Source organism: Leiobunum rupestre, chromosome 1 (genome assembly GCF_980474605.1).
Source record: "Leiobunum rupestre chromosome 1, qqLeiRupe1.1.hap1, whole genome shotgun sequence".
In the NCBI taxonomy this organism is placed as follows: Eukaryota; Metazoa; Arthropoda; class Arachnida; order Opiliones; family Sclerosomatidae; genus Leiobunum; species Leiobunum rupestre.
The window spans coordinates 48,982,835-48,998,397 of record NC_143384.1 but is presented as its reverse complement, the minus strand read 5'-3'; the positions used below and the strand labels follow the sequence as shown (position 1 = coordinate 48,998,397).

The 15,563-nt window shown below is 37.5% G+C and overlaps 1 protein-coding gene across 3 annotated transcripts in view; it reads left to right on the top strand.

The window, feature by feature from the left end:
* Positions 1-15,321, top strand: part of LOC149963160 (retinal-binding protein-like) — a 37,612-nt gene extending 22,291 nt beyond the window's left edge. The window contains exons 5-12 of one of the 3 annotated variants that reach the window (XM_090180404.1): positions 2,450-2,638; positions 4,058-4,136; positions 6,016-6,096; positions 8,117-8,203; positions 9,203-9,312; positions 13,353-13,641; positions 14,869-14,996; positions 15,053-15,321. In XM_090180404.1, the coding sequence (XP_090036530.1) occupies positions 2,450-2,638; positions 4,058-4,136; positions 6,016-6,096; positions 8,117-8,203; positions 9,203-9,312; positions 13,353-13,641; positions 14,869-14,975 (942 nt within the window). In that variant the 3' untranslated portion in view covers positions 14,976-14,996; positions 15,053-15,321. Of the gene's footprint in view, positions 1-2,449; positions 2,639-4,057; positions 4,137-6,015; positions 6,097-8,116; positions 8,204-9,202; positions 9,313-13,352; positions 13,642-14,868 lie in introns of all 3 variants that reach the window. The other 2 variants (XM_090180402.1, XM_090180405.1) reach the window with 2 other exon arrangements.
* The last annotated feature ends 242 nt before the right edge of the window (positions 15,322-15,563 follow it).

Below are 15,563 nucleotides of genomic sequence, written 5' to 3'. Positions count from 1 at the left end.
TCTTAAAACTCATTTTGTGCGTGAAAATACGCCGTCATGTTAGAGTATCAAAGCCGATAAGTAAACGTGCTAAACCTCATGATGTAAAGGTATTGTCGCATGCAAAAAAAGTTATTTTGACATCGGTCAATAGAAGTTTTAGGCCGAACAAGTAAGTTTCGCATTAGATTAAACTTCATAACCGTGAAACGGTGGATATTTTTTAACCTCAACTGCCTCAAGTATAGAACTAGGCACGCTCGACTAGGCACAATAGGCAAATTACCTAAGGTCCAAAAATTCGAAGGACCCAGAAATCCAGGATGATAAAGTTCTGAACAAAATGTTTAAAACATGATTTGAACAACCCTTTTCAACATCTGCAAAAAACAAATATGTTAGTTAGCGTTTTATTTTAAGGTTGATGTGCCATAGTATTACAAAGTAGAGCCTTTTAAATCAGGTTCTTGACTATATGTAGAAATTATTAAGAAATTACATATATAGCCGCAGGAAAATTAATAATTTGTATAACTTTTCGATCAAGGATAATCTGAGCGTATCTTAATTAAAGAGAGCGTATTATATTTGACTGACTCAATTCATATTTAATGTGCATTTAACTTTTATGAATGAATTGTTTTATATTATGCCAATTATTGATAATTTCAAACTAAAATTTCCTTTTTCTCAAAATGAGTTCCTTGGCTCGCTTCGTCTTTTGCTCTCAGTTAGGGTAATACCGTTGGAACTATTATTTTACAGCATTGCTCCCCATCCACCTCATTGATCCCGATCCACCTTATTGCTACCAATCCACATCATTGCTCCCAGCCCACCCCATTGCCCCCAATCTATCTCATTGCTCCCAATCCACTTCATTGTCCACAATCCACCGCATTGCTCCCAACCCACCTCATTGCTCCCAACCCACCTCATTGCTCCCAATCCACCTCATTGCGCCCGATCCACCTCATTGCTACCAATCCACTTCATTACTCCCCATCCACCTCATTTCTCCCCATCCCCCTCATTTCTCCCCATCCCCCTCATTACTCCCCATCCACCTCATTGCTCCCGATCCCGCTCATTGCTCCCGATCCCCCTCATTGCTCCAAATCCACCTCATTGCTCCAAATCCACCTCATTGCTCTCAATCCACCTCATTGCTCCCAACCCACCTCATTGCTCCCAATCCACCTCATTGCGCCCGATCCACCTCATTGCTACCAATCCACTTCATTACTCCCCATCCACCTCATTTCTCCCCATCCCCCTCATTTCTCCCCATCCCCCTCATTACTCCCCATCCACCTCATTGCTCCCGATCCCGCTCATTGCTCCCGATCCCCCTCATTGCTCCAAATCCACCTCATTGCTCCAAATCCACCTCATTGCTCTCAATCCACCTCATTGCTCCCAACCCACCTCATTGCTCCCAATCCACCTCATTGCGCCCGATCCACCTCATTGCTACCAATCCACTTCATTACTCCCCATCCACCTCATTTCTCCCCATCCCCCTCATTTCTCCCCATCCCCCTCATTACTCCCCAGCCACCTCATTGCTCCCGATCCCGCTCATTGCTCCCGATCCCCCTCATTGCTCCAAATCCACCTCATTGCTCCAAATCCACCTCATTGCTCTCAATCCACCTCATTGCTCCCAATCCACCTCATTGCTACCAATCCACCTCATTGCTCCCAATCCACCTCATTGCTCCCAATCCACCTCATTACTCCCCATCCACCTCATTACTCCCCATCCACCTCATTACTCCCCATCCACCTCATTTCTCCTCATCCACCTCATTGCTCTCAATCCATCTCATGCTGGAAGAGTAAGCTCCTTCCCCTTAATAAAATCCAATCAAAAATTAACGTCTTCCGACGCTTTCAAAGCACAAGCTGCTGAAGATTTTCATTGCCCGGTGTCGTTCCTGCGGTTAATTTGACCATGATTCGTAGCCGACATAGTCATTCTCCCGCAGTGTAAATAAATTCATTATTATTGAAAGAAACACTCAAAATCAGTATCTTATGAATAGTAAGTGTAGGGAGAGGTTGGCAGGCGTGACATATGAAGGACTTTCCACCCCACTTCTACTTATTGTAATCCGGCCGCCTGAATTAATGGCCTTAAAAGTCTCTATCTAACTAGGGCCTAACTGATTATTATTATTCTATAACTTTTAAAGGACTCACTATTACTGTTAACCTCTAGCAGCTTTTAGGGTAAAGGGAATCCGAAGAAATCTTGGAGGAGAAACCCCTCTAACCAGTGAGTAGAGCACTTGCAAACTCTACGAACAAAGAATAGTTCCAAGCTGGGTTCGAACCCGGCTCTTCTTGCTGCGAAGCAGAGGTGCTTATCCCTCCACCACCCCATTAGCATTTAGCGCTCTAAAGAATGTCTTTAGAAACGTCCTAGGTTATATTTATTATAATTTTGGTCCTTTGCTGAATGCAGGTTTTACTGAAGTACTTCACGCTGGGCATTCTCGGCGAAGACAAAAATGGCTTGCCACTGATCGTCGTCCCGGCGGGAAACATAGACCTAGTGGGCTTAGTGTTGGCTAGCGAGCCCAAAGACCTTTACAAATTCTTTATCTACATTTTTGAATACGGAGATAGACTCAAGATCGTTTACACGGAAAAGGTAAGCTTATTCGGAATCTGGTTAACGGTAATAGTTTCTTCTAAATAGAGCGATTCCGAAATTGATTTCAGGGAAACAATCATTTAGAGCGAAGACATTAGAGGTTCGACGTTATATTCGTTTATTGATACTAGATGGAACCAGCTTAACTTTTTGGGGGAAATATTAATGATATATTACAAATAAATTTTAACTCAAGAGATGTTTTATGTTTACAAACAAAATTTCAACCCAAGATAATTTCTTAAAAAAAAACATTATTATTTCTAATTTCTAGGTTTTAGACTGATTGTGCCATCTGGTAAGACTTCGGGTATTTAATAAATAACCTCTAATCAGTGTTGCCAATGTTCGAAAGTCAAAATTCCCATTGCTGGATAATAAATAAAATTCCCACACCCCTATTTACCCCGCCCCCAACGAAAACTCAACGGAAAACATGCTACAATTTTTAAAAAAAATTGGAAAATGAACTTCTAAAATTAAACTTTATTGAAATTACAATTTTTAAACATTTGGTTTGTTAGGCCTATGCATTGATTGATTGTAGTATTCGGAGGCGCCTCCTTTATATTATTTATAAAATCCTAAGATTCACGAAGATACACAGCTCTAGATAATTTTTAGCTCTTTATTAATAGTCAAATTTAAAAAAATAGAATAAATACCCGCAAACATGAAAATTCCCACAAAATCAACGTTTTTGAATAAAAATTACCTTTTTCCCACAGAGCTAAAATGGACCCCAAAAATTGCTGGCAACACAGCCTCTAATGGCGTTAAAGGATCTCGCTCTTTTCAAATGTGTCTTTGCAGGAATGTATTTGTTTATAATTTGGGAAATGAATATGATAAGACGATTTTAGCGTTGCTCCCAATCCCACTCACTGTTTAACATTCAGATTCTTCCCCCTAAAATCTGGCAGCTAGGAGCAACAAACACAAGGAGAACGCAGCTAGCCTTTAAACACGCTAACGAAGGGTTGTGTACGAATTTCATTGGACGAGCGTCACGAGCCTTTACGCTGAACGTTTTACGGGCGGGAGGAAGACAATTTCCGAATTTTCCCCTTCCGACGGCAGCAGGCGCTAAAGCGTCTAGCCAATGAAAAACGTACACAAGAAATCCACGACTTTTGACGGATTGCGTTCTCTTTGTGTGGGGTGTTGTGTTTGTTGCTCCTAGCTGGCAGGAATCTCATTCTTCGCTTAATCCTGACGTCTTCCGATGCCAATGAAGCGCATGCCGGTGACGTTTTCCTCCTCCCCCTTCTCGTGGCGGGGGTGGGGAGAATTCGGCCTTGATGCTGGTCATAGCCCGAAAGTATAAATAAACACATTCTTGGTATCGTTCAATTTTATCATATTATTTCATATCTCGTCTTCGTCTCGTAACACGAAATTACATTTTTTGTTCAGTATGGAAGACCAATTTCGTGTTTCACTGGCATCTTAGACATGGATCGTTTCCGTTACAAAGATCTTCTGTGGAAGCCAGGTTTGGATTATTTTAGTACACGTCTTAAACAGTTAGTTGTTTCTTCATCGCCACCATGGCATATGTGCCGAAGAATCGCGTTTTGTTTTTCAAATTAAAACGATCTAATTTAATCCTTGTCCATAAAAACTTGTTGAGGTTAAAGGTAATAGTTAGTGAAGGGAGCTGTTGGCTCGTGTGGAATGAAGAGCTTGCTACCACACTCCTACGCCTTGTAACCCGGCCACCTGATTAAAGGCATTATAAGTCGCTAGATGACTTGGGCCTAAGGTGGTGCCTTGGGTATTTAGCCTAGCTGATTATTATTATCATTACTTAAACCCCGAGAACAGAGATTCTATTTTCTCGTGCGCGAATTTTGCCCTCCGCAAAACTGAACTTGTCGATTTCTTAAGGAGTGACAGCGTGGACAGCTTGACGGACGGCGCAGACTGTTCTTGAATAGAATATACATAATGAACATCTATATCCAGAATTGTTCAAGAGTTCACTCAAGCTGTCGGAGTTTTCAGTCAAGTTGTCACTCGTCAAAAATCGAGTGCAGAATTAGAGGTGCGGAAACTGTCCCTGTTATCGGTCTTTAAGATTATGGAATGTGAAAGTCGCTTACCAAAGCACAGATAAGGCTAAAATCGATTATAAAGTTGTAAATTTTCAGGGGATCGACGAATTTCAATTTCCTGCAAGTCGCATCTGAAGTTTTTTGATTAAGTCTCTACTCTCTTTAAATTGATTGTAAAGTGTTTGGAAAAAAGGGGTTGTAACCGTTGGGCAGTTCACACTAAGGGTTAATCTGTTAGGGACGCTGTAAGTCATTAAGCACCATCGAATGTTCTACTTTACACTAGGGCTTCCCATTTCTCTATGTTCTGGAATAATTGTATTTGATTCTCATACTCTTGTTTCATAGAAAGAACATTTTCTCGGCCCTTTATCTAATCTGATCTGATATCATTTGTTTTTGCCTTATCTGAATTTCTTACAGATGTTAGTACTATATTATGTTTATTATTTACTAATTACACTTTATTCAATTACCTGTTTATTCAGGTTACCATAAACTAGCTAACTGTTATCTTCAGATGGTTAAAAAATGGGGTAATCTGATTCTGATACAGTTGAACAAATCCTGGTGTTATCAAACCAAATATTAGATAACAGCAAAAGTCAATCAACAACGCTCCTAGCGGAAAATCCATTAAATTCGTTGATCCACTTTGAATACCCAATTGAATATACTACGTTAAAGCTTAAATTTTATAAGCCAATAACATTATATTCTAGTTCGTTTAAGCTTTATTTTAAATACTTCGCCCACATTACAAGAATTGTAAATCTAAGAAATCGAAATTTTAAATGTTCACATTCTCAGTTACTTTTTGTTTGCTTGTGAACCATTGAGTAGAGTAGAGTTGGAATTAATCACATTCGGACGAATACCATTCGACTGACAATCCCATTCGATCGAAACAATATTGGTAAGATATCCCATTAAGACGAATTTATTAAACTTCCTAAATTCACAAAAAAAGTCAAGGTTGGTTTGGGTTAGATCAGAATTGGTTAAGTTAGTGTGGTTTGGGTTAGGTCAGAATTGGTTAGGCTAGGTTTCAACCTAACCTAACCAATTCTGACCTAACCCATACCAAACTAACCTAAGGAATGATTCCGTCCATTGATAATTCGATCCAACGGTATATAAAACAAATTTTCGAACTAATGGGATTCTATCCAATAGGATCGATGGACAAGGAGTGATTCTGTCAAATGTGACAATGTTTTTTAATCGGCCTGTTGGGAATTCGATCCCAGGGTATTCTACCCAATCATACCGAAAAGTCGGTTAAGTTCAAACTTTAAACGGGGAATTTCATTACAGGATATGAACGCTTATTACAATTACTGTCGTTGGTTGAAGAGCATAACCCGGGCATCATAGGAAAGTTATTCATAATTAATGGTATGTACAGATTTCTTTACTATTCGAAATAGCCCTTTTCTATCTACTAATTCAGGAATCCATACCTCTACTTGGAATGCTTATCGCGGCAGATTTTCGTATCGATGTGGCTGACGGTTTTTTTAACGTCATGATTTTATCTCTCGTAGGCGGTGTCAAAGCTGTCAGAGTGGTCTTACCGTACGCGATACGCCAGCATAAGCATTCCAAGTATAGGGATGGATTCCTAACTGATTTTATTGAGAGAGGTTTTCCAAATCGCGGATGTGCAAATTCGTGGCAGTTTCCAAAGAAGCCATTTTCCCGCCAACTACCAAAGAATTCACCCAATCACTGCCCAAAATGTTCACAAAATACGTAACCTCTCGTAACAAAGAATAACAACTGGAAAACTGAAACCCCTAAATTTCGTAACTAATACTTAAACCCTGCGTTAATTAGACTCGCAGAAAAAGAAGCCGGTTTCGATTCCAACTTGTGGCACTGGGTGAAAAACTCGGAACAAATCCTTCTGCGTTGAGGTCCCTACTAGTTAAAGGGGTTTTTCCCCGATTTCTTCGTTTTCCCCCTTTACATAAAACTTGCTGAGGTTAATGGTAATAGTAAGTGTGGTGAGCTGTTGACTCGCGTGGCTTGAATGTCTGGCCACCATCCTACTACACTTTCAAACCCGGCCACCAGTGATTGGCTTTGCAAGTCGCTAGTTGACGTAGGCCTATGGGGGTGCCATGTTTATTAGCTTAGCTGATTATTATTATAATTAGAATATCACCATAAACCTTAAACCCTATTTTCCTAAAGATTTATTAGTTCTAGAAAACGTATCATATTATTATGATAAATATAAATATTAAATTTCTAGTGTACCTTAAAATTATTGATAATTTAGGTTCTGGTATAAATGTTTTAAAAATTTACCGTTTTAAAAAACATAAACATAATAAACACTACTTCATCGTCAGTCATTAAGGCGTCGGAAGGGGTCCCGGGGACACCGAAAAGGCTGTTTCATAAACCGCGTTACATCGAAGAAGTAAATATCCTACTCGTTTAATTTTTCTTGCTCAGTCAATGTTCAAGGGAATATAACCTTAGGTATTTGGTGTGGAACACCAACGTTTGCAGCTCTGACCGCTTTTGCCTTTGGCGCCACTGTACAGGAAAATTTTAAGATTGCTTTGCAGGTTATATTCCCTTTATCTGTGTCGCGAGCCTCCTGTTTATTTCCCACCTAGCTTTAGTTTCACTATCAGCGTTTGCCTCGGTCGGCGCTTATACTCTATACACTAATAGTCTTATGCGCCCCCAACGTATTTTTAAATATCCGCGGGATCCGGTAAAGGTATATGTCTCAAGTAATGCTTCCAACCAACTCTCAGTGACGGTTCCGTTATCTGGCCCCACTAATTAATTGCTTTAGATCAGATATCGGAGTATCCGCAAGGACGTTCAGATTAGTTTGATATGGGTCAAAATGCAAAATAGATAGCTCAAACCTGAAACTAATCCAAATTCATTGTGCAAGATTTCGCCATGTTTTCAATTTTGCATTTCCCCCGAATAAGTTTCTTTCGAAATTTTGATTACTGCTTATACTTATACCAAAAGTAAATGAACCGAAGTTATCAGTCTGCTATACTCCCCATGTTGGAGTCGTTTTCCTTATATGAAGTTACATTTTGACCTCGAATTTAAAATTTTGCGCGCTCCTAGGCCGAAAAAAAAAAGGTTTTTGTTTTTATGAAACAATTTTTTATGCTAGAAATATCTATACCCACAATTCCCAAGTGCAATTTATCACGTCAAAATATGGGGATGGAAATTAGCTTTTATTTTAATCGATTTTCTAATCAGTTTCATTCTGAGCGCTATTTTGATAACCTGGGTTCGTTTAATTCTGCTTATAATACTAAACGTTTAAGTCAGAACTGAGAGCTGTCCAGTTAAGTGAATCTGGTTACCATTTGCCCAAGCAATGTTATACCAATCAGTTGGTTATCTGTTATTGATATTCTTCCAGTGTCAAGAGTGTTTTCGCTTGTATACGCCATGCTGAAACGCTTTCTTCGAGACGACACCAAAAACAGAATCTTCGTCTTTGGAAAAGGTAACATAACACTGGGAAACTAAATAGCATAGGAATTTATTATCACTTGAGTTACATGATTTTGCCTGATCACAATTTTTTTTAAATAAAATCGGATTGTAGAATGATGAATTTATGATACGCCATATTCGCCATTATTTATGAATATTTAGGTTAATTTTATTAGTCAGAGCAATTATTTTAGTAGTCAAATGCCGTGACTAACTATGCCTTATGTCCAACCCTGTGTGTATCCCGCTGGGTTATTGAACAGTGGACTGTGGCTCTGGTTTTTATTAGTTGGGAGATTAATTAAAAGATAATTAGCGAAAAAGTTTGAAAAGATGAACCTGCCGCATAGCAATGTTATAAGTATGAAATAAGGAAACAAATATTTTTTGAAAACAAGAACGACGGAAAGGAAATTTCATTTAAGTTTACCAAAAACTAGAAAAAGAGTACATTTAATCCAGGGATAAATTCCTAATAACTTACATGTACATTACAAGACATGTCGCGCCACTCATTCGCTTCCCAGAACTACAAATGGTTCCCTTTACACAAAGGAAATAAGAGGATGTTGACAGTTCCACTGCGTGAAGCGGATCTTGAAGAAAATATAAAATAAACAGAAAGTTACCCTTAAAAAACGTTAAATTGAAAAATTACAAAATTAAAACACGAAATATTTAATTTTGTAATTAAATTGATAAATAAACAAAATAAGGATTAATATAAAAACATATAATCAACGAAACAGTTAATTTAAACGGTTTTAGTTTCAAAAGGGGAGCGATTTAACGTCTAAATTTGCTAAGACCCGGCTTCCATTGTTGGTACATGGCCCCGAAAATCATGGGCAAATAGAATAATCAAAGTATCTTGTTATCGTGCGTTCTTTGCTGTCTCGCTATCTCTTAAATCAGGGTGGTCTTTGAGGGAATATTTTGACAGGGCGATAGTCATACTTGTGCCTACACGCGACACAAGAATATATCCAAGAGCAATTATCTTCCACAGAATCGTGGAAGGAAGAGCTTTTGAAGAATGTGGAGGCAGACCAATTGCCAGTTTACTGGGGAGGACAGTTAGTTGACGAAACTGACGGAAACCCTTACTGCTCATCGAAGGTAAGTGTCAGGGCTGTATTCATTCATTTAGGGTTACGTTAAAGGTCCACAACGACGCTCGAAAATGTCTGGAATAAAATAATGAAATACATCTAACGTCAAACGTCTTAATAAAGTTAACGCTTACGTTTTAAAATGTATTTTTATCTGGCGCCATCTATCTACAATGTCAGTGGCGTAGGAATGGTTCAGACGTTGGGGGGGCAGGTAAAGCAGTTAAACCCGGCAGTCCTGGGACAGTCCCTTGGCGATAAGGAAAACAAGTCGGCCTAGGCCGTAATATTAGTTCCACATCGGTGTATTTGGGTGGGCAAACCCATACACCCTTTGTAGACATAGCTAGACAAACCAATACAAAAGCTGTTGATGCTACGTGATTTCTTATCGTTTGATATATAAATTGCCATCCTAAGTTAAAGAGTGGATGGCGCCCACCATCAGGAGACCCGGGTGGGCAAAGCAATACAAAAGCTGTTCAGGCCATGTGATTTTATATTTTCTCGGTGATTAAATTGGTATTTTCTTAGAGCAGATATTTAATATGGAATATTAACAACTGCATGAATCATATATTGCAAGAATGCATTTATGTACTAAGAATATGGCAAGACGGAGATTCTGTCCCCATCGTCGCATACTTTGCAGCTTAAGGGCCTGTTGCAAAAGCCCTGGCCAAAGTGCTAGCCCATTGAAATTAACATGTGCGATTCTAGCAAAGCAGACTTTTGCAACAGGCCCTTAGTTCGACGGCTTTGGATTTTTTGATCTCACTCTTTCAGGTAGACGCGAGCGTAGACGATTCCAATCTTTTACTTTTATTGTTGTATCGAATAACATCAACTTGTTATTTTCGGTCACTCTCCCTTTAAGGGCGTTGGTTGGAGGGAGCGGAAAATAACGGCACTGCGTGCGCGTCAAAGAGCTCTATCGAATGAGACCAACTTGTTTTTTCCGGTCACTCTCCCTTTAAGGGGGTTGGTCGGAGGGGGAGGAAATTAACGGCACGCGTGAGGGGGGGATCTCCGGACCAACTATAAAAACTATAAAAGTGTTCAAGGCTTAAAGTTCAAGCATGAAGGACGATGAGGAAGGCGTGGCTTGCTTGGTAACGGCGTCGGTTTTGGAGATTACGCGGCCAGACATCTGGGTTCGAATCCCGGTATCACGATAATATAAATTATATAAATTATTTTTCGCAGCTCCATCTATCGTGTAGTCGCTTTCCACGACGCCAAACAAACAACACTTAGCGACATTCCGTCCATAGCAATAGCGTCACTTCGAATATATATATTCGATGTGAAACTAAAAATTGAACGCAAAAACGGACCAGATTTAGTATTTGGATATTTTATAGAGGAATTTAAGTTTCAAATTTATTTTGATACAAAACCAATATTTCTAAAATTATAATTTTCAGCCGAGCATAAACATTAGCTGCCCCCCCCCCCCTCCAAGCGAATTGTTTGCAAGGGGCATTATTTATTTCTTAAAATTTCAGGTATCCCACGGATTTTGTGGTTCCGCGGAAACTAAAGGTTGAAAACAATTGGTCTAATTTAACCTCGGCACGAGAGGGGGGACGAAATTGTGAGTTTCATTAGCTTTGAAAGACTTAAGTTTTAGGGAACCAATGAGATGCCTGGCCGTTTTGATTTTATAAGAGGGTGGAGCTTATTGCTAGAGCATGATTGGAAGCAACGCTAAAACCCATCTCCGAACAAACAATACAAAAAGTAGATGAACCTCAGATATCTGAATGGATACACTTTTATTTTATTTAATTTATATTATTTGTATATATTATATAATTAATTAATTAAATGACATTAATATCAAATTTAGCTACGAGACAACCTTCACCCTGCAACATTTTCATAGACGGCGGCCTTAATACCCACAATTCCATAGTTTAATATTTCGCTGGAAATGGGTGAGAGAGTTTGTTAGATTTTAATAGAAAATCACAATCAACCAAAATTTGCACTCCACTATAGTATGATAATTCAATAATTTTAGGCAGTTAATAGTATAGCAAAATGTTCTTCGAACGAATCAGCATCCACTAAATTAGAATGAACTCCCACCTCACAGGCGCATGCGTCCAAATTTTTGCGTAAGGCGGTGGAAAAGAAGCTTTAACGGAAATTTCACCCTAAAAACAAGAGCGTTCCTAGTGGCAAAAATCTGTTAAGGAATATCTGAATTGATTATCGCACTCTTGTTTTATAGAGATAGCTTAGCCGAGAAACCCTTTCTCTAATCTGATCAGATAGAATCTTATCACCTTATCTGAATTTCTTAACTGAACCCCTTTTTAAGATAAAAATCAGTTAATCAAACAGCAATAGATTTTAGTACAATATTATAATTTAAATTTATTTATAAAACATTTATATCTAATTATAAAGATTAATTTAAACCAGCTAACAGATATGTGCAGATGGTTAAGACTGGGTAAATACGTTTTTGATACAGAGAACATTTTGGCGATAAAAGACAAAAAAAGATAACAGCTAACGCGGCCCTTACAAAACCTTTCTTTAGACATTTCGATAAAATGGTTTTATAGGACCGTTCTTGAGTTTTTAGGAACATGACATTTACCAATAAATAAATAAAAGGACAAACTTTAAGACTTAAAGCCATTTCACACGAGCCAACTTTTTGACCCAACTTGATGAGTCAACTTGAGTTGAGTCAGCTAGTTGGGTCGTGTGAATAAAAGTTCGATGAGTTGATCCACTAAAAAGGACGCGAAAAATAAATGGATCACTGATCCATTTTTGCTGACTCAGCATTTTGATTTGAAAAGTAGGCTCGTGTGAAAAGGTCCTTATAGCTATAGATTTTTTTATTTGTATTTCATGTTCCTAAAAACTCGAGAACGGTTAGCTCTAGAGCTTTGAATTTTTAACTCAATGTTCAGGGCCTGATTTTTAACTAAACGCACCTAATTCCAAATACCTTTAAATTACTTTAAATTAAGGGGAGTTATTGTGAAAGAAAGGGAGGTTTAGTTGGGATTTTTAAGTAGTTCAGGACGTTTTGCTACGCGTGTTTCTTGTGTTTACCTTTCTTACGTACAAATCATATCTAATTCATTAAAACTAAGACCCCTGGCGAAGCCGGGTATTAAAGCTAGTAATTAGTATAAATTCCATAGATTGTCTTTAGCAAATGGGTAATTTTTTAACATATGTTTTTAGAAAATCTTTAGAAAAATTGAGAGGTTTCTATAGATTCCATAGAATAGTTTCTATAAAAGTCTTGAAAGTTTTCTTAAGATCGTAAATAACAGTTTCTATAAACATAAATAGGTATTTTCTTTAAATTTATTATAGGTTTTTTTAATTTCTTAAGGAATATTTTATTAACGTCTCTTTAAAAACTTAATAAAATTTCAGCAGAATTTTTCATTATTTTATTTCAAATTTAAGCTTATACTTAACCTTCCTAGCAGTTTTTCTATAGAACACTCTATAGTCTAGGGTTGTTAATTTTCCGGAAAAATAAAATGCGGAAAAATTTCCAGAAAAGTTTTCGGAAAATTTTCCGAATTGCGTAAAATTTTCCGCAAATCGGAAAAATAAAAAATTTAAACATAAATTACTTTTCAAGGGTTTTTAATGTTTTTATCGATTTAAAATGACTAATATCAGTAAACATACTTCAAAACATTAATAGTGTTACATTTCAACCAGTTTAAACTAGTCTATAGGTTTAGTTTTACTTTTAGATTAGAAAAAATGAGGTGAAAATGCCGCTTTATTTAAATTTGGAAACAATATATTAGACCAATCATGGAATGAAAACGTTTTTAATATTTTTCGGAAAAATACGGAAAATTTTCCGGAAAAAAGGCCTCGGTAATTTTCCGACTTACAACACTACTATAGTCTATAGAACTCCATTCAACCTCTATATAGCGCTAAACGATTTCATAGAGATTGCGTAGAAAGGTTTTTTACAGGGGTCGGAAACACAACTTTATACACCCTATATTAAATTAAAAGTTTTTTTCAATTGGTATCTTGAAGATAAGCATGGGTGGTCCGATTCCGAAATCGCTGTACTTAAGTTCTCGGCGCAAGGCATCTTTGGACAAGAACACAATAGAAGCAGTGACAGTAGCGAGCCGACAGACGATCTCCGTCAACGTGGAAGTGCCTCGAGCCGGTTCGACTTTGTCCTGGTCAATATGGACCGAACAACACGACATTGGGTTCGGTCTCAACCGGAACAGCGTCGTTTTGCTGCCCGTCAAGAGAGTAGAATGTCAAGTAGTTCCCGAAAAAGGAGAAATTCATTGTGAGGAAATTGGAACTTGTAAGCGACGATTATTTTTTAATAAGTCATTGGTAATTTATAAACTGGGCTTACACTGAAATTTCTCCAATTATCAGCTTAAGACAGAAAATTTAGTGGGGGCATTTAAATAAAAGCTACGGCAGTTATTTCAAACAATAAACTATAATTAACTTCGAATTAATACCACATTTCGTCTACTTCTTGAAAATGCCAAGCCTTCTGTGTCAAATTGCATTAGTTTTCGCACTTATTTATTAACAAAAACCCTTATATTTAACTGCTAAATAGGTTTAATAGTACCAAATATGTGATTTCCGATTAGGTTTCACTCTTCTTCGCTATAACATTAGCGCCATTTTACTTCAATACGAATACCCTACACACAGAGCCACTCGGCGGAAGACCGAAAAAATAATTTTTTCTGAAGCGCGCTACTTCACTCTGCGTCTTGTCGCTATGGTGACAGTCGGGAACACAAAAGACGCTATTTAATGTTAATCAAAGTTTCATAAGATACGATGCTGTCTCTCTGAAGTGATGCAAGCTGAACTTTAAAAAATCCTTACAACCGTTTAATACTAATTTAATACTAATGCTACTCGGTAAACAGTGGGGCTTCTCCTTTGAAATTGATACTTTACACGACATGAAGTCGAGGGTTAAACTGGAAACTGACAGGTTACGACACCCCTCGAAAACGTGAAGGAGTGTAGACTTATTTTTATTCAGGGCCGGCCCTAACGGAACGACCATTCCAGACGCCAGGTCTCAGGGGTAAAGAAAAATGAAGGGGAAAAAATTATAATAGGGGCAAGCAAGGGGGGTGCTATAATCAGATCTCGCTCCATCCTAAATCTTGCCTCGGGCCACAACTGGTTTTATTGTATAAGTTCTACACCTTTATACCGGATAACCTAACGTAAATTGTTCATTTAATCTTTACATAACAAATATTAGGCATTTGGTTTAAAATTTTTGAAGTGTCGATACTGATCTCGATAATGTTAATCGTAAGCTTGAAAATGTCCAAAAATTTAAAAAATATTTATCTTTCAAATTTGGAAATTAGGGGATTCCTTTGTGAATATGGTGTTGTTTTTTATATTTATCTTCAGCTAATCGAAATTAAATATTTTTATAGTATCTTATCCACAAATGTACTATTTGAAAGTAACGAAATCCTTGAAATCTCACTAATAATTGTATTTAATTGAAATCTCACTAAGAATTGCATTTATTTTTCAGACTCTTTCGTCTTCGACAACAGCTATAGTCGTTACAATAGTAAAAAAGTCTCGTACGCCTTCCAAATCATTCCGGCCGAACTTACAGCTCAATCATCGCCGGATTAAAATTCCTCGTAGACCATACCGGTATATCTAAGTTCAATTCTTAATATTTTAATGTAATTTAAAATATATATTTGCAGTCATATTAATGTCCGAGTGAAGTGAGATCGACTAAGAAATTCTTTGTGTACTAAATTATTGTTCTACCTTTGAAAGCTTGTCTACGTGTAAATAATATATAAGACGTGATAGTTATAACTGAGTTTTTAACCATACATGTAAATCAATAGATGTTAAGTAATTCATGTATATATTTGATATTTTTTTCTGGAATATAGTTTTTGAAATAGAAAGATTTAAATGAATTTCTTTCAATGATTTTCTTTGTAGCATAGATCATTTAGATAAAAATAAACTGACTGAAACCACAAAGAAAACATTTTCTTATAGCGCATCGAAATAATTTTATAATTGGAGCTAAGCGAGCGAAGTTTCCTTATAACCGACACAAATGGCGAACTGATCGTTCATTCGTTAGTTAGTAACCACCTTAAACCTAGTAAAAATTTACTTATTTCAATGAAATGTTACCCCTAACTAGTCCTACCCAAGACCTACCTAAACCAAATTTGTAAATTCCATTGGTGGTCA